Here is a 20,815-nt window from a genome sequence, read left to right on the forward strand (position 1 = left end):
GCAGTCAGGCCTACCTAAATTCTAAAATATATATATATATATATATATATATATATATATATATATATATATATATATATATATATATATATATATATTTTTTTGTCTCTTTCATTAACCAGAGTTGCCTGACTTACACATTTCTTTTAAAACAATGATCAAATAATATGCTAATCACTACCAGCGAGGGAGTGTCTTTTGTATAGCTGCAATGTTTGGAAGCAGTTTGAATCATGTTTTTTTAAACTAAATACAGATTCAATGCTCTTTAACAACTTAAAGAGAAAGGTGAAAGGCAAATGTCATGTTGAGGCAGCATTAAATCTGTACATTTTTTAAAATTTTCTTTTCTTTTTTAAGTTTTAACTTTTTCTCTTTCTTTCCTTTATTTTTGGGTGATTCTTAAGTTTGGTTTTGCTATGGTGAAAAAAAAAGATGGGGTAAATTATATTGAGAAAATTGAAAACATTTAAAAAAAAAGGTTGATATGGAATATTAAAGCTTCCATATAGCATTTTGTGTTTGGGCCAATTTCCAACAGTTTTTTTCCCTTCCAAAATGTAATAATTGTTTTTAAATAAATTTATTGAAGCTACCTTATGTCATTTAGCTATTACCAACTATGACAACAGTAATATTACCACCAGGGTTTAGCAAAAGTTATGTGACTATTTTCTTTGTACATGTTACACACAGTCCTCTCTACAGTCCTAATATGTGGCAGTCATCATATGTGGTCAAGGGCATTTTCTTTGTGCAATAACTAAGTTCAAAGAGCATGGCTTGAATATCATATAGAGATATAATGGGACTTCTGAGACTAGTGATTGGCAAATAGCAGGTATGGTAAATACAATTGTACTTAAAAGTAATTTAGTTTGATTATTCCTGAAGCCACGAGTAACGGGTGACATCACACTTATCCACATTCAGAAATCAAGTTATTTTGTCTGCTTGGTTGACACTGCCACAGTGTTGCCAACGTACCAGATTGAAATTTACTGACACGACACCCAAAATGTACCCTCCCCTCCATCACCTCCTGCCTCCATCCCTCTAGTCTCCATCACATCCAGTCTCCATCTCCCCATCACCTCTAGTCTCCATCTCTCTATCACCTCCAGTCTCCATCCCTCCATCTCCTCCTGTCTCCACCCCCTCCACTCTTTGTACATGTTACACACAGTCCTCTCTACAGTCCTAATATGTGGCAGTCATCATATGTGGTCAAGGGCATTTTCTTTGTGCAATAACTAAGTTCAAAGAGCATGGCTTGAATATCATATAGAGATATAATGGGACTTCTGAGACTAGTGATTGGCAAATAGCAGGTATGGTAAATACAATTGTACTTAAAAGTAATTTAGTTTGATTATTCCTGAAGCCACGAGTAACGGGTGACATCACACTTATCCACATTCAGAAATCAAGTTATTTTGTCTGCTTGGTTGACACTGCCACAGTGTTGCCAACGTACCAGATTGAAATTTACTGACACGACACCCAAAATGTACCCTCCCCTCCATCACCTCCTGCCTCCATCCCTCTAGTCTCCATCACATCCAGTCTCCATCTCCCCATCACCTCTAGTCTCCATCTCTCTATCACCTCCAGTCTCCATCCCTCCATCTCCTCCTGTCTCCACCCCCTCCACTCTCCATCCCTCCATCACCTCCTGCCTCCACCCCCTGCAGTTTTAATCCTTCTAGTCTCCATCCCCTCCCATCTCCATCACCTCTTGCCTCAATCACTTCCTGCCTTCTTCTGTCCTTTGTTGCTCCATCATTCCCTCATAAGCATTCATTTGAATGAATATGTCGTACAAATACTCTCCAGGATACCTGTGTCCACAATAAAGAATAATCTCAGAAAGCCAGCAAAGCTGGTCCAAAGCTGCTAATAATAAAGCTGCTATAATGGCCCAGCCAATCCCCTGATTTGAGTCCAATAGAAAATCTATGGAAAGAAAATTCATGAAAACCTGGTCATGTTGGACCTACTTCAAAAATACTGAGCCCTTTAAATATTATGACCCTTAAGTTACCAAACTGGTCTGTAAATTGCTGCCGAAGATGGACCTCATTCCCGGGAGGGAAGCGAGTACAGACAGAACCCTGGATTTACCCACGTCCCGCTAATTCCCTATATTTTTGTCCCCCCCCCCCCTCCTCCTCCTCTTTTTTTTTTCTTCTCTTTCTCCTGTCTCTCCTTCTTTCTTTTATTTCTGATTCTGTCTGACCTATCTGCTCCCACATAGAATACGGCTATTACTGAATTCTACAAATTATATATAATGGGAGTAAAACATACCTCCCTTGTGATGTAAGTGTAATGCACTTTTTCCCATTTGACAACTATTTGTGTTTATATGATTTTTTTTTTTATTTACTGCTCTGCTCTCCATGCTCCGTAACTTGTTAAATACTTACTATTTTTTGTGTACGCATTGGTCATTGGTCAACTTTAACAACAAGGTGTGATATTTGTATTGTACTGTATGTACTTTCTCTTATGTGCTCAATAAAATTCTTTGTCAAAAAAAAAAAAAAAAGAAAAAAAGAATCTATGCAAAGAACTAAAGTTCAGAGTTCATTGAAGAGGCCCACGGAACCTTCACAATTTAAAGACTGTTTGTGTGGAAGAATGGGCCAAAATCATACCTGAGCAATGCATGCGACTAGTTTCTCCATACAGAAGGCATCTTGAAGCGGTCATTACCAACAAAGGATTTTGTATCAAGTATTAAATAAATTTCAGTTAGCGTGTTAAATATCTTTTTTCCTGTGTCAATCCATTTTGTTATACATAACCTAATTTTTGAACTTATTTGCTTTGATTTCTTTGTATGTATGGATTGCATAGGTTGTTACCGACATGTGGTGAAAATGTAATGTCACTAGCACCTTTAGAAATATATTTACCTAAAAAAATTGTGACATGTTCAAAACTTATTTTATCCGCTGTATGTGAGTGTTTTATCCATTTTTTAAATAAAAGTCTTCGCAGGTTTACACTGTTGGAGCACTTGGCTCTTGTCTTCCCTTTCATACATGTGATACTTGGGGAGGTGACTCATAACCAGGAGTGGTGGATTTGTTCTTACACTTATGTTGGTGTCTGATTGCACATTTGTTAATTTACTGCTTTTGTATTGCACTTTTATTATTTGGATAAGTGCAGCACTTGTTTCTATGTTTATTATATTGGTTATCTAATATTGTGCGTGCTGCTTTTCCTCTGCACTTTTTCTTTATACTAGAAAAAAGAAGATCCTGCCTAGAATCTCTAGAATATGTGTTTCAAATGGTACATATCACGCCTCCAAGAAAATTATTTTCCCACTTGGATAAATCTTTCCTGCAGTTCATCTGGTCTAACAAAGCATCCAGGTTAGTAGGATCTGTGCTTAGGTGTACAGTACTAAATCCAATAGAGGGTTTTCTGCAATGTACAGATAAATGTAAAGATAAATTATGTGTGTCTCCTGAAGAAACCCAGGCAGGTAGAACCTGGGTCATGCAACATGGGTCGTCCGCACAACACAGAGCTCTCTTGGAATTTACATCTCTTTTAACACCACATAGTTTTAAGATCTAGGATAGGCTTAAGTTGTTTGGCACCTTCTCCTCTTAACTCTCTCCACTTATACCCTTAGGGGACTTTTTGTGGTTCAATCCAGGTGAATCTTTCTTCCGTTTTAAATTCATGACCCAGGGAAAACGTCAGCCCTTGGACAACCTGAGAGAGGTATGGGAAATTTTCAATGAATTATTGTAGATAAGCACAATTACTGAATTTTGTAACCAAATTTCTCCCACCCATGAGATCACATACTTTCAGCGATGTATAAATTGCTTTTGCACACCTTGAAATCTGAACTTTATTATCTTAAGGAATGCGAAAAACAAATCTTGGATGTACTTTCTCTCCCCACCAAATGGACAAAATACTCTGTCTCACACATCTTCCATTAACACAAGAAATCAGGAATCCTGTTTTAAATTAAATGACCTGATGCTCTAGAGTTTTACTCAATTTAAAAAGATATACCCACACGTCAGACCCATGCTGAAGAGGTGGTGGCCAGAAACGCACCTTCTTACATATTTGCTGGGACTGTCCTGTTTTACCCAGTTTTGAACTGGGGTCAAGGCACAAACATTAAGAGTCCTAGACAACCCTCTTCCAGGTGACTCCTCAGTGTACCTACTCCATAAAAAATTTTGGCCTATAAGATTTCATGTAAAAAGTATTTTACCACATCTTCCTAATGCTGCTAGAAGCCTTATTCAAACCCCCTGGAAAAGGCCCAGATGACCAACCACTGCTGAATAGATTAGTAGGGTCAATACTAGTAGGGAGACAAAGCGCAGGTTCTTCTCTCAGAGAGGCAAACATGATCATTTTAACAGATCAAAGCATCTTGGATACACCACCACCCCACCATCCTTGAGCAATGGACAAAGGCACATAACGTCTACACATTTTTAACATAATGACCTTCGTCATTTACTACTGTCCTAGCAAGTCCACTGTTTGATGGCTGACCGGACTTACATATACAGGAACATGAAAGAGGGGTTTCTCTACACAAGAATCAAGAGAAAAATGTCTGAAGCCCTACTCAGATGCACAATAAAAAGTATGCTTTAATATTTGATATAAAGGTATCTTTAGAAGTCATGACTGCATTCTATTTTACAAAGTTCTCTGAGACATGAGAATTAAAAATGATAAAATTCTGGCAGCTATGTACCATTATTGTCATCATACACAGCCAGATAATCCAGCACACAAATACAGTGCTGCAATTGGCCAGATTGCTTCCTGCTCTGCTTTCTAACATTATACACAGATTTCAATAGCTGTAATCATTCTCGCAACATTTTTAAAAGCATGGTCTCTGCCAGACTAACAAACACGAGGAGCTGCTGGAGAAAATTTAAACACTTGAATGACATAATAATAAGGGTGTGAAGTGAGTATAAGAGACACAACTTAGTGCTATGTGTATAATGAATACAAGCGGTGAGGAGAAGGACTCTTAGCCTTATCATGACAGATCATAGGCAGCAGTGCCAAATCTCTCTGGGTAATCTGTTAGCACAGCACTGCATGGTACACTCTGTAATCACAGCTCAAGAATGGCACTTAATCTTTTCTAAATACACAATCCATTGTCTCCGTTTCATACCGTCTGTGCTGTGGTATCATGAATAATCCACTGTAAATGTGCCAAGCCAAGAATAGCTGCCAATACCATTCTAGTTATTAAGTAGTTAAGGGATCAGGGCTCTTACAGCACCTAATCACATTTAATACAGGGAGGAGCGCATTATAGGCAAATTTGCAAAAATAATAGTTTATCAATTTTATTACCCTGTCTCTGTCCTTTGAAAATGGTCATCAAGGTATGTTGAATGTTAATCACATAACCCTGTAAATCTCTGTAACCATGTTTAAAAAAAAAAAAATCAATAAAAATGTAATGAAACTGAAAACGGTTATCAAGGGTCCTACCAGTTCAATTCTCCTTCTGTCTTCTGTAAACTGTTAGCAACACACATGCAGGAGGATGGAGGAAGGGGAAGGGGGGTAAATCTTTATCAAACAAGGCACCTCTAGGTTTTGTTTTAGTACAGCTTGCTTTAAAAACAGCAAAGATTTACTTGTTAATCATTTAAAAAAATGTAAAGCTAGTAAGATAATTAAACACACAGGTGACCTGAATTCAGCTCAACCGTTGCATGCATCAAAACAGCATTACTCACCAAGTCTGATTTGGGGAATTTGGTCTAGCATGGTAAGATTATTATACAAAGGTCCTACGTACTGGAGCAATACAGTGGCTTAGTGGTAAGCCCCGCAACCTAGGGTCCCTGGTAATCCCTTGAATCCTGATAAGGACACTATTTTCATGGAATTTACATATACTCCCTGTGTGGGTTTCCTCCAGTTTCCTTCTACACCCCAAAGACATGCCAGTAGGTTTTTTGAATCTTGACTGAATTAAAGTGATACTAAAGGATACTTTTTTTTTTTTTTTTTTATAAAAAATAGGTAGTTTGACAAAATGAAAAAGATAGGTGCTACTCCTTCAAATGAGTATATGAAAAACCATCCAACAAATGCTTATTATATGTGTAAGAAATGTCCAAAGATAAATATATAAAAGTTGAATCAAAAAAATAATCAAAACCATAAAGTTCATACTAAGTCCGTTATTAAATATTTGGCCTATCAGGCTTTATGGGCCAATAAGGTTTGGTGAGTTACCATTTTTATCACGTGTGGTGATGCACATTGTTTTGAATAGAAGAAGAAATGCTATTTCACTATTTCTGAGCACGGTGTTGGGATGCCAAATATTTAGAGACAGACATTATATGAAATTTAAGGTTTTAAATTTTTTTTTTGCTTCAACATTTATAAATTTATCTTTGCAAGTTTCTCACACTCATATATTGATACACATTTTTTGATGGTTTTTCATATCCTCACTTTTAAATGAGTAGTATCTACCTTTTTTCATTGTTTTACATTGTGTTGTTGAAACTTAAAGGGGCTGCTGCACTTTTTTAAAATAAATATTCATAATTAGTGGTGTTTTTGTCACATTTTTTTAGTTGGCGCCCTCTTATTCTTTTTTTTTTTTCATATAAAGAAGAGTTAATACTTACTTGCTCTGTGCAACAATATTGGAGCAGTGACATGGAGCAAGGTTAGTGTTTAAAGCCAGACAGCCCAAACAGGACAGGTAGTGAGGCATTTTTTTACCTTAAGGCAGAGAATCAATCAAAGTAAAAAAAAGATTTGGAATTTAGAACCACTTTACATCTAGCGTGTGTAGGTATGCGTGTGAGACAGGGAACTTATTGTGCCCATACACTACATGAAAAATCGTTCCAAAATCTGTCATTTGGACAGTTCCTTCGTTTTTCAGACAGTTATTGGGCACAAATCAGTAAACTGTTTTGATGTTTTTGAGCCAAAAAAATGAAGGACACATTTGGAAATTTTTTGCCGAACAAATGATAAATTGAAAGGTTAAAGCGGTAGTATCATGTTTTTTTTTTACTTTTACCTACAGGTAAGCCTATAATAAGGCTTACCTGTAGGTACAATCAATATCTCCTAAACCGGCACGGTTTAGGAGATATTTGCAGTGCATGCAGCCGCTCACGAGAGCGGCGCATGCGCTCTGAAGGTCCGGGGGGACCTTCAGTTTTGCTTGCCGGGAGCTTGCGGGAGTGACATCATCGCGGTTCCGGCCAATCACAGCGCTGGAGCCGCCGAACCCGGAAGAGACGCCGAGGGATCATGGCAGCGCCCGCAGCGATGTCCGGGGGTCCGTGTCGGGGCTTCGTTCAAAGGTAAGTAATACATAATGAGCTAGTATGCGATGCCTTATTGCACAGGTGTCAAACTGGTGGCCCTCCAGCTGTTGCAGAACTACAAGTCCCATGAGGCATTGCAAGGCTGACCGTTACAAGCATGAATCTCAAAGGCAGAGGCATGATGGGAATTGTAGTTCCACAACAGCTGGAGAGCCGCCAGTTTGACACCCCTGCCTTATTGCCTAGCTCATTATGCCTTTGTCTTGCAGGTTTTTTTTTTTAGCGTTTTTGGGTTTACAACCGCTTTAATGTGTTTCTCATCCAAACTGTTTGCACTAAGTATATGTGACAAAATAAACAAAAAAACTGATTGATTTATGTCCATTGAATGATTTATTGGTCATTACATGATGGCAAAATAGTTTGCTCTCACAGCCGAGTGTTCGTTTTTTCGAAAAGGAGTTTGATTTTTTGTATAGTGTATGGCCAGAATTAGACTGTATGCTCCCTGAGGGCAGGGACTGATGTGAATGTACAATATGAAATGCCCTGTGGGCACTACAAATACTTGTAATAAATACTGATATACAGGTAAAGCCCAAAAGGAATGAAAATGGTAGAGAAACAATGACTTAAAATAATTTTAACAAAGTTTCCCATTATGTCTTCTACCTGACCAGTGCACTTTGTGTGACAAAACTGGAGAGGAGCATCTAAAAAAAAAAATAAACCCACACATTGTCAAGGCCATTTCCGTTTGTTGTCAATATGCTAAACATGGTGGGCATCAAATTATGAGCTGAAAGGAAAAAAACTGGTAGTTTATGATTGTTTTTTTTTTTAGAAAAAAAAACAAAAAAAAAAAAAACATGTATCCTGTTCCAATATTTCCATGTGTGCATGATTTAGTGACGCTTAAGGTTTTCCATCATTGTACCTTGGCACATTTTATTTCTATATTTTTCTTGTGTAGGACCATACAGACCTAAGCTTCCAATCAATGAATAATTACAGACTAAATATGATTTACAATTTCTGAGGAAAAAAAAAAAAAAACTTTGCTTTTATCCTACAATCTTTAACTGTCTGTTTTACAGATTCATTTCTGGTTATATCATGTTGTTTTCACACAATATTTAAACTTCAAAATAACCATGCATATTCTAATTTATATGATGTTGCCTAAAGTACCTGCATTGTGCAAAGGCATTACTACACAATAGGCACCCATTTGTATAATCTGCAGCCTTAGGACAGCCATGGCTACACCATCCAGAATGGATGATATAGCAGTAAAACTGCTATAGGGTGGTCAGCAAGTGGTTAAAATTCAACTCCAACCAGAACTTTTTATATGATTTTGGATAGTGCGGGGAAAGGTAAGAACCTCTGTCAGGTTTTTACTGCAATCTATGCTCCTATTTCCTTTTAGAATAGGAAGTGATTAGAAATCCTCCCAATAGGGGCACAGACAAAAATAAAAACAACTTTTTAGCGCAACCAAGGGATATAACTTCTGATAATGTTTGTATTAGGCTCGGTTCCCATATATGTGAATTGGATGCATTTTGATCCGCATCCAATTCACACAACATGTTAACCGACAGCCTTCTCTTTGGAGCCGGTTCACATATCTGCGGGCTGGCAGTGGTCCGTTTTTAAAAAGAGTCCTGTGCGTTTTTCAGTCCGGTTCACCTGCGATTTTAAGTAAAAATCTGCATCTAAACCGGTGAACAAAACCGCACCAGACTCCTTTTAAAAAATGCACTGGAAGTGCAGCCAAACATTTGTGAACCGAGCCTTACTTCCCCAGTAACAACTCTGCTCATTTCTTGTACGGGGTCACAGGGACCGGAAGTGAGGGAAATTCTCCCCTGTAAGGTCACAAACAGAAATAAAGGCCCGATAGGAATTTTAACTCTCCCCAACTCTATCCAAAACTCCAAACAAAAATCTGAGCTGGAGTTGGGCTTAAAAGAATTCCTAAACATGAATGTGAAATATAAATATGTTGTATGAAAATGCTTTTATGCTTCCAGCAGGCATAAATGGACGGCGCTTTATTTCCCGGGAGAAATATATTCATTTTTATAAAGAAAATTACAGCAACCACAAATTGCTCTTAACAATTTCAAGGCTTCTTCCTAAGACCACTTGAAGATGAAATCTCCCTAAGATTACAAATATAACTTTTTTCGACTCTGTTATTACGTACCGTGAACGGAGAAAGCGGGCCAACCTTGTGGCCGTAGCGCCGTATGGCCTCTCTGATGTGGCTGGGCTGGATGGCATCACTGTTCGACTCAATCCCACCGGCTGCCGCGCTCTGCAACAGGGGAAAAAAAAAAATGAAAAGGCACACAAGTGGTTATTAAATCAGAAACACACAACGGGATTTCAGTGAATGGAAACGTGAGATGGCAGGCGGTGATCAGCCATTTGATGCCAAGCTTTCGCTTCCCCTCTGTATCCAGGGACTAGCTTGGTTACTGCCATATACTCCATCAAAATGAATATCCCAGTACCAAATCAGAAAAAGAATTTAACAAAACATGTCCTCAAAGAGCCTGTGACACCAGACACATAAGCAAATTTACATTACGTAGTAAAAGGGGAGCATTTTTAATTATTTTTAAACATACGTGAAAGAGTTAAGCAGGTTTTGTTGAAAGTAGATCTAAATCCTGAATTAAAGTTAATTTGCCAAAGCACTGTGTATTATAAACAATTGCCATGATTTTGATTACTCGTATTTTTCCCAGAAAAGGCTGTTTCTACTATTTTTTCATCCCTTCTCCAAACTCTGTACTGTTGATCTCCTCCAGCCTCCTTCAGAAGCTTCCTGTCTACAAGCATTTGCTCCAACATCAGCTACATATCTTGCTCTGGATCAGCATCCTTATGAATAATTAGGTAGAGCTATAGGCTAAACTTTTTTTTGTTATTGTGGGTAGAGTAAGGGAGGGTGATATCCCCTATCAGTTTTGTTTTTGCCATCTGTGTCCCATTGGGGAGACTTGCCTTCATTGGGACCTTCCTGTCCCATAGCCAAAACACGAAGTGAGAGAAATCCCTGAAAACGAAGGAAATTCCTTGGGGACCGGTCCCCAGGTCACCAGATGATTTCCCCTCTATTACTTTTCTGGGGACAATGCAAAATTTGGTATTTTCTTTTGCTTTCAATGATAATGGCAAACAGGACAAATAGAGAGGGTGAATGTCCTTAAAGTGGAGTTCCACCCAAAAGTGGAAGCTCCGCTTTACTGCTTCCAGTGCCACATCTGGCTCAGTTCAGGGGGAGCAGGATACCTGTCAAAAAACAGGTACCCACTTCCGTGTAAGGGCGCCGCAGCAACCTACGTCATTTGCAGCCCCTCCTCCCCCGCTGCCTTCTGGAAGACACATACAGGTCCGAGAAGACAGCGAGCTCAATCAGAAAACTCAGAACGACTGCATGCGTAGTAGGAAATAGGGTGTGAAGCCACAAGGCTTTACTTCCCGTTTCCCTTAGTAAGGATGCTGGCGCCTGCACTCGGTGGGGACAGACGGTTTAGCTTTGGCTGCCGACATCGCGGGCTTCCTGAACAGGTAAGTGTCCTTATATTAAAAGTCAAGTGGAGAGCAGAGAGGGGAAGGCACCAACTAAGTGTAGTACTAAAAAGTCATCATTTACTTGTACTTTGTGCTGTTGGCATGACAATGCTCTCCCAATGTGTGCATACGTTGTCATCTGCACCCCTGGCAGAGACTATAAGTGACCACACTTACACACACTGTGCAGGAATAGTACATATTTAAGGCACAACTAAAGGCAAAACTAAAAGTAAACTGCTGTCATTCAACCTGGAAAAGGAGTGGTGCTGGACTTTCCTTCTCCCCAACCTGGACCATTTGTGGAGCCTATAGGATGGCAAGGATCCCTAGGACTGTACAATACTATGACAGGCAGGAATTCCTTTCCCTTCTTGTAAGACTTTTTAATCTTGTGCAAATAAATGATGACTTTATAATACTACACTTAATGATGCCTCCCCCTCTCTGCTCTCCACATGTTTAACAGAGTCCCTGGACATACTCTGAGGATGGCAGCCTCTTTTTAGTGCTCTTACTCATCTGCCTGGACAGCAGACTGTTATTATCTCCATTTTAGCAGTTTGACTTGTTTAGAGACATACACAATTTGGAGCGCCAGATCCCCACTTTGTATATTATATTAAAGTCAGCATCTACAGTATTTGTAGCTGCTGACTTAATTTTTACCCCCCCAGGCTGGAACTCCACTTTAACAGGGGCACACACAGCAATAAAAATTGACAGGTGTTCTAATATATCTGCACTATGTTGAAAACTAAAAAAATGTTTTGCCTTTAGTTGTACTTTAAATATGTACTATTCCTGCACAGTGTGTGTAAGTGCGGTCACTTACAGTCTCTGCCAGGGGTGCAGATGACAACGCATGCACACATTGGGAGAGCATTGTCATCCCAACAGCACAAAGTGCCTGAACAAGGACATCCATGGAAGGACCACCAGGTACTATGCATGCCACTCAGAAAAATACAGTGCATCTGGAAAGTATTCACAGCACTTCACTTTTTCCGCATTTTGTTATGTTACAGCCTTATTCCAAAATTGATTAAATTCATTATTTTCCTCAAAATTCTACAAACAATACCCCATAATGACAATGTGAAAGAAGATTTTTTTAAATCCTTGAAACTTTATTAAAAAAAAAAAAAAAAAATCACATGTACATATGTATTCATAGCCTTGACTCTCAAAATTGAGCTCAGGTGCATCCTGTTTCCACTGATCATACTTGACATGTTTCTACAACTTGATTAGAGTCCACCTATGGTAAAATTAGTTGATTGGACATGATTTGGAAAGGCACACACATGTCCATATAAGGTCTCAACAGTTAACAGTGCATGTCATAGCACAAACCAAGCCATGAAGTCCACAAGGAATTGTCTGCAAACCCCTGAGACAGGATTGTAGGCACAGATCTGGGGAAGGGTACAGAAACATTTCTGCAGCATTAAAGGTCCCAATGAGCACAGTGGCCTCCATCATTCGTAAATGGAAGCAGTTTGGAACCACCAGGACTCTTCCTAAAGCGGGCCACCTGCCGAACTGAGCAATTTGGGGAGAAAGACCTTAGTCAGGGAGGTGACCAAGAAGAACCCGATGATCACTCTGACAGAGCTTCAGTGTTTGTCTGTGGAGAGAGAAGAACCTTCCAGAAGAACAACCGTCTCTGCAGCACTCCACCAATCAGGCTTGTATGGTAGAGTGGCCAGACGGAAGCTACTCCTCAGTAATAGGCATATGATAGCTCACCTGTAGTTTGCAAAAAGGCACCTGAAGGACTCTCAGACCATGAGAAACAAAATTCTCTGTTCTGATAAAACAAAGATTGAACTCTTTGGCCTGAATAGCAAGCGTCATGCCTGGTGGAAACCAGGCACCGCTCATCACTTAGCCAATACCATCCCTACAGTGAAGCATGGTGGTGGCAGCATCATGCTGTGGGGATGTCTTTCAGCAGCAGGAACTGGGAGACTAGTCAGGAACGAGGGAAAGAATAATGCAGCAATACACAGAGACATTCTTGATGAAAACCTGCTCCAAAACGCTCTGGACCTCAGGACAACTCTGTGAATGTCCTTGAGTGGCCCAGCCAGAGCATAATGTTGAACTCGATTGACCATCTCTGGAGAGATCTGAAAACGGTTGTGCATCCAACCTGATGAAGCTTGAGAGGTCTTGCAAAGAAGAATGGAGAAACTGCCCAAAAGCTGCCAAGCTTGTAGAATTATACTCAAAAATACTTGAGGCTATAATTTGTGCCAAAGGCACTTCAACAAAGTATTGAGCAAAAGCTGTGAATACGTATGTACACAAGATTTTTTTTTAGATTTTTATTTTTAATAATTTTGCAAAGATTTCAAACAAACTTCTTTCACGTTGTCATTATGGGGTATTGTGTATAGAATTTTGAGGAAAATAGTGAATTTTATCTATTTTGGAATAAGGCTGTAACATAACAAAATGTGGAAAAAGTGAAGCACTGAATACTTTCTGGATGCACTTTACTTTGTCTTTGTCCAACTATATTTACTGTACGAACCTGCTTGTAGCTGCACATCCTCTCTTCTAAAAATGCTTGCTTTGTTCTGCCAATGCACACTGGGACCTTATTATATTTTTATGGAAAATCTGTACTCTGAGCTCCTGCCCATGAGTACAGCTTTTCCATAAGAATGGGCGCAGTGCACATGTGTCATATGAAGTGGCCAGGAGAAAGGCTGTTCAACTCTAAACAGTGTTGCATAGTGAATATCTATGGATTGGAGCTAAAGATATTTGTCTTAAATATACTTGGGAGAGTGGAGAAATGTATTAAAGATGTTTGTACGAAGGTAGAGCTGCTATTAGTGAAAGCAGCAAATTTTCAAAGATTAAAAACTAATTTTGGAATTACATTAACATGTTAAAGATTTAATAAATGCCACATGGTCCTAATGGATAGAGTATATATGCCCTACTCTTTCTTAAGGGCCCTTTTACACTGCTCTGTAGCAAAATCACAGTAAAAATGTATATGCATTTTTAACCCAAATTAGCTGTGTTTCAGATGTTTTTTCTGTGTGTCTCTAGTGCCTTTTTGGGTTGCCTGCACCTTTGAAAAATGGGTGTGACTCAAAAACGCACCAAAAATGCAAATCATGGTGCATTTTTGCAGCAATTTCCATTAATTTCAATGGGAAGCTGCTTTTTTGGTGCAGTTTTCAAAACTGCACCAAAGATGCAGCATGCAGGACATTTCAAAATGCTCTGCCCCCATAAGACAGTGGTGTAAAGAGTCCTATTGGGTTTAAAGGGAAACATTTCCCTTGCATGATAAAACCTCAGGAAAAGTGTATAAGAGTGAAATGGTTAGATTTCCTTCAGATTTACCTTTTCTATGTAGTGCAAGGGCCTGCCTGACTGCATACAAATTGAAAGTGTTTACGTTTGACCTCATATTATATGGTTAAGCTGATCCTAACGGGTTGTGACTATTATTTTTGAGGTCACAGTTATACCTAAATGTACCTGAAGTTTTTCACAGAAATTATTTGTTTCTTTTGTTCTTTTGTCTTTGGTATGGATTGTCCATTTCTTTACTTGAATTAATTTTTGCCCCACCCTATGTGGCGGATTGTTTCTATATTCTAAGGTGCAAAAAAAATTCTAAATAAAATCTAATTTATAAAAAAACAAAAAACAAAAGATGAAATTAGATTTTAGTGATCGATCAAGTTTAGATGATCTTCATTGCACAGATTGCTGAATTAACCCCATGTATAATATATTAATTCCTATTTTTGTTTTGTAAAAAAAAATAATACAATTTTTATTTGCACAGCTTTGGTCTCCTTAATATATTACTAGTTTCTAGTTGCCAACAACAGTCAGGATCTATGGAGGAAAGCAGGGAAAAAAAATCTTTTGAAAATAATTTAAATTGTGATCAAATACACACTCATAAGGTAAAATACAAAAGTATGAAAAATAGCTGTTCAATAGTTATATGTCTATTTCAAGTGAAAAAAACAAATTTAAAACAATAAGAGGTTTATTTTAATAAAAAAAAAAAAAGATATGGATGTAAAAATTAGGCTATAAAACAACAAGCAAATATAAAAGAACTCATTGTAAGCTGATGTTATTGTGTGCTAATTTGTGTCACCTCCTCATATACAAATTGTAAATACACATGTACAGATTTTGATAAAACAGAGATGTAAAAGTGTTTTTTACAATCGATATATTTTTCTGTTGTGAATAGATGTGCAGATTCTGCATGCACAACACTGCCTCCTGTAAGACTGCTCCTAACTGCAGTAAATCAATTTAATTTTGTGTCTCGTGGACCTGCAAGAATGTTGTCCCTAAAGAAAAGTCCTAAAGGCCAGGTTCTGCCAACAGAAATAATTAGGCAACACTAACTCTTGCAGACTCGGACAAATATAGTCACAATTAATCTCCTACAAACTGTATAAACGAAGACTCCAAAGAGATGTAAAAATAACACACCATTCATGTTTGCCCTGCAATTTGCATAAACCACGACGTAAAAAGAAAAATGTTCAGCTTGATGTTTTTTTTTTTTTCTCAGACGGCAGAACGGGTCAGACCACCAGTACCATCCCTCGCCGGTCGGCTGTAAAATGTCCTTTGATGACTGTTCTATGGGCTCCTGTATAATTTAAAAAGACTAATTTGCAAACAGATTTTTCCTCTATTAAAATGCCATTTTCCTTAATTTTCATTTTTTTGTCATGGAATTACCAGGGTTTTTTGGCCTTCTTGGAAAAAGCAACGCGATCCGTTTTAAAGAGGCTCATTATTGCAATATGAATGAAAAGATGTCGTAGAAATGTCAGGCCATGCCAGGCAGTGGCGGCAGAGTAAATGAGTTGAAGGTTATGGTAGCTGAGCGTACGGATGTGCCGCTGTGCAAACAAATTGTTCACACACGCTGTACATATCATTAGCTTGTTATATTTCCAGTAACTAACATTTTCAATCTGGACAAATAAATCTAGTTTCCCCATCATCATTATTCACAGAAGACTAGAAAGGCAAAATAAACCACCGGCTTTTTCAAATTGAGGAAAGTTTTGGCTTTGACCAGAGAACAGACTTAAAAGAGAAATATGGGGTTTATTTTTATTTAATAATCATACTTACCTAGGTGGAGGCAGCATTTGCCTCCCGGCACCTCTAACACTGACGACCGAGTGATTTAACACTGCCGATCACTTGGTTCTCATAGCTACTCACTGGAACACTGGGCTGTGGAGAGAGTGAGAGCGGGAGCAGGAGCGGCCTCTCAGCGACACACTGAGAGATTGAGCCGGGTGCTGGTCCAGGTATGTGGGTGGATCCTGACTCCATTGTACGATGTTTACAAGAGCCTGGACTGGCTCTGTGACATCAGCACACAGCAGACTTCAGCCTGTTGTCGGCTGAAAACGGGGCACAGGCATGAAAATTGGTAAAAGTGCAAGCGAAACTTTAGTACTGTTACAACAGGCTTTTGGTGAACATTCCATGAAGAAATCAAGTGTTTTGAATGACATAGTAGGTTAAGAATAGGCAGGAAGATGTCCACGATGATGCAAGAAGAAAACAGCCAAAAATACAAAGGACTGATGCAAATGTCGACAGAGCATGAAGCCTCGACACACTTAGATCAAAGATTGAGTTTGCAAATGATGGCAGAAAAATTAAACATGAACAGGGAAACAGTGAGGCGGATTCTGGAATGAGAAATATTTCCACAAAGATGGTGCTTCAAATTTTGACAGAGGATCAGAAATAAAGTTGTCTTCAAATTTCATCCGATCTTTTGATAGTGACTGGCTCCATGGCTGATGTGCAGAAAACAAATGTTTTGTTTACTTAGATATGAAAAAGTCTGGGTCCTGGGGTCTTTGTAGAGCTCTAGGTGGGATAAATCCTCCATTCCTATGTCCTTACCTTGCAGTAAGACCTCAATGTTAGTCTCAGCTGTACACAGCCCTTTACATATGTGAGCTGACTGATGCTCAGCTTGCATCCCATGGCTGAAAGGTATTTTTTTTAAGTGTGGTAAATGTAAATGGTGCAAGGTTACGAAGGGTAACGGGAGGAAGACTTCACAGCACAGGTGACGGGGGGGAAGGTATGAACTCAAAAACTTCATGACATGCAATACTGAAGAGGTTGTTTTTATGTTCGAGTGCCCGTTTTAGAAACAATTTATAGAGCGAACATCTAGGCAGCTACATGAGTGAGGGAACACAATAATATTAAAAAAGGACAAAAAAAAAACCCATTCTGTTTTCAAACACTTCAGGGACAGTCTTAACAAGGACCCTACTGGTCAGAAATTCTGGATGGTGGACACCCTCTACATTTACCACACAGAGGATGAGATCAGCAGATGGCAGTGTGTTCATTCTGCCCCCGACTGACTCATTATTTCTGGGTTTTTGATCTTGGAGGAGCTGTGGAGTAATTTTCTGCTTGGGGGGAGACTGCCCCTGATCACATCACTTCCAATGTCTAAGAGGGGGAGGTTATTTAAGAAAGTTTTGCTGCATGGCTCTGGTCTTGCTGAGGAAGTTCTGGTACAGGAGCATAGCACGTACAGGTTTTGGAGCTGTGTCGACGGTATGAGAACACTGGCTGTACTTATCACTATGAACCATGTTTATTCATGCTGAGATACATGGCACTGTGGGCCCTTTTTAAATGTAAGTGTTAATTTTGGGAGCTTTTAAAAATTGTTACTATTCAGATAAGACTATTGTGGTCCTATTCTATTTTTAGCACATGATGTATCCATAGTTAGGAATACTGAGGAGGAAGGAGCAAGAGGAATAGCTAATGCCACATGTGACCAGGGTGGGACAACCCATATATACAGTGCCTTGCGAAAGTATTTGGCCCCTTTTAACTTTGCGACCTTTTGCCACATTTCAGGCTTCAAACATAAAGATATAAAACTGTAATTCTTTGTGAAGAATCAACAAGTGGGACACAATCATGAAGTGGAACAAAATGTATTGGATATTTCAAACTTTGTTAACAAATAAAAAACTAAAAAATTGGGTGTGCAAAATTATTCAGCCCCCTTAAGTTAATACTTTGTAGCGCCACCTTTTGCTGCGATTACAGCTGTAAGTCGCTTGGGGTATGTCTCTATCAGTTTTGCACATCGAGAGACTGAAACTTTTGCCCATTCCTCCTTGCAAAACAGCTCGAGCTCAGTGAGGTTGGATGGAGAGCGTTTGTGAACAGCAGTTTTCAGTTCTTTCCACAGATTCTCAATTGGATTCAGGTCTGGACTTTGACTTGGCCATTCAAACACCTGGATATGTTTATTTGTGAACCATTCCATTGTAGATTTTGCTTTATGTTTTGGATCATTGTCTTGTTGGAAGACAAATCTCTGTCCCAGTCTCAGGTCTTTTGCAGACTCCCTCAGGTTTTCTTCCAGAATGGTCCTGTATTTGCCTCCATCCATCTTCCCATCAATTTTAACCATCTTCCCTGTCCCTGCTGAAGAAAAGCAGGCCCAAACCATGATGCTGCCACCACCATGTTTGACAGTGGGGATGGTGTGTTCAGGGTGATGAGCTGTGTTGCTTTTACGCCAAACATAACGTTTTGCATTGTTGCCAAAATGTTTGATTTTGGTTTCATCTGACCTTCTTCCACATGTTTGGTGGGTCTCCCAGGTGGCTTGTGGCAAACTTTAAACTACACTTTTTATGGATATATTTAAGAAATGGCCACTCTTCCATAAAGGCCAGATTTGTGCAGTATATGACTGATTGTTGTCCTATGGACAGAGTCTCCCACCTCAGCTGTAGATCTCTGCAGTTCATCCAGAGTGATCATGGGCCTCTTGGCTGCATCTCTGATCAGTCTTCTACTTGTATGAGCTGAAAGTTTAGAGGTGACGGCCAGGTCTTCGTAGATTTGTAGTGGTCTGATACTCCTTCCATTTCAATATTATCGCTTGCACAGTGCTCCTTGGGATGTTTAAAGCTTGGGAAATCTTTTTGTATCCAAATCAGGCTTTAAACTTCTCCACAACAGTATCTCGGACCTGCCTGGTGTGTTCCTTGTTCTTCATGATGCTCTCTGCGCTTTAAACGGACCTCTGAGACTATCACAGTGCAGGTGCATTTATACGGAGACTTGATTACACACAGGTGGATTCTATTTATCATCATTAGTCATTTAGGTCAACATTGGATCATTCAGAGATCCTCACTGAACTTCTGGAGAGAGTTTGCTGCACTGAAAGTAAAGGGGATGAATAATTTTGCACGCCCAATTTTTCAGTTTTTTATTTGTTAACAAAGTTTGAAATATCCAATAAATTTCGTTCCACTTCATGATTGTGTCCCACTTGTTGTTGATTCTTCACAAAAAATTACACTTTTATATCTTTATGTTTGAAGCCTGAAATGTGGCAAAAGGTCACAAAGTTCAAGGGGGCTGAATACTTTCGCAAGGCACTGTGTATATATATATATATATATATATATATATATATATATATATATATGTGATCATGCATTTATTGGGTGTGAGTGCACGCTGCCGAGTGCTCGATACACAGCGGGAGCTGATCAGCGGGTCCCCCGGCACCCGCTGATCATTGAAGACACAGGCAGAACGGTGATCTGCCTATGAAAACAAAGCATATCGCCGTTCTGTCAGTAAGGATGGCATTGATCCAGTGTTCCTGCAAAGAAGGGACACAGATCTTACCCTAGTACAAGCACCTCCCCACTACAGTAAAACACCAGCTAGGCACACATTTAGCCCTCTGATCGCCCCTGATGTTAACCCCTTCCCTGCCAGTGTCATTAGTACAGTGACCGTGCATATTTTTTTTTAGCACTGATCACTGTATTAGTGTTACTGGTCCCCAAAAAAAGTGTCAAGTGTCAGTGTCCTATTTGCCCGCCACTATATTGTAGTCCCGCTATAAGTTGCTGATTACCACCATTACTAGTAAAAAAATAAAAATAAATATATTTCATCGTTTGTAGATGCTATAACTTTTGCGCAAACCAATCAATATACGAAAAAAAGACAAAAAATGTATTTGGGTACACTACTGCACGACTGCGCAATTGTCAGTTAAAATAACGCAGTTCCGTATAGCAAAAAATCGCCAGGTCAGGAAGGGGGGTAAATCTTCTGGAGCTGAACTGGTTAAACAGGAACAAAAAAGGGAAAAAAAAAAAAACACAAACAGAAACTGGCCAATTACACTACAAACCCATTCCAAACAACCACCTATAGTTTCACAGCAGCTAAAAAGGTGATATCTAGAACAACTAAAAAAAGAAACATTTTTAGTAGCATAGAGATGAGTTGGAACCTTTGTCAGGTTTTCATTGTTGTGCATCCACTGGGTATATTTCCCAATTCCCTCATCTTCCTGTCCCAGTCGCAATCTAGGTCGCATGGTATAACCAGAAGACGACAGGTGGAAATGTCTCAAACAGACACAGAGAACAAGAATTAAAATCTTACAGAGTTTCTAGTTCTTCTTCCCTTTATTTTAAATATAATATGTTGGTTGAAGTTGGACTACAATAAGGCAATGCAAAGAGCAAAAAAGAGGTTGGGAAGCACAGTAACCAATCCAGTTACAGTTCACTGTACTCAGATCAATAATCAGGAAGATTGATTAGTCTCGGGAATTGCTATTACTTTCTTAGATATGCCCCTCCCACCCTTTACTTTTAAAATGAGTCTCCGGTCAGCTTTGGACTCTCATAGCATTTTACAGTAAATCTCTGCCCTCAAAGGCAATCTGTAACCTATTTTGTGCTACATTCAATATGCCACATGGGTGTGGGTGTTTACTTTAGTAATATAATGGATGGGTAAATGATGACTTGACCTGAACA

At 39.1% G+C, this 20,815-nt stretch overlaps 1 protein-coding gene across 1 annotated transcript in view; it reads right to left on the bottom strand.

The window, feature by feature from the left end:
• Positions 1–20,815, bottom strand: part of SUPT3H (SPT3 homolog, SAGA and STAGA complex component) — an 883,959-nt gene that overhangs the window by 190,119 nt on the left and 673,025 nt on the right. The window contains exon 11 of the mRNA XM_082250036.1: positions 9,553–9,663. Within this exon, the coding sequence (XP_082106162.1) occupies positions 9,553–9,663 (111 nt within the window). The remainder of the gene's footprint in view (positions 1–9,552; positions 9,664–20,815) is intronic.

The sequence above is a fragment of the Pelophylax lessonae genome (genome assembly GCF_965119305.1).
Source record: "Pelophylax lessonae genome assembly, chromosome: 3".
NCBI classification, from domain to species: Eukaryota; Metazoa; Chordata; class Amphibia; order Anura; family Ranidae; genus Pelophylax; species Pelophylax lessonae.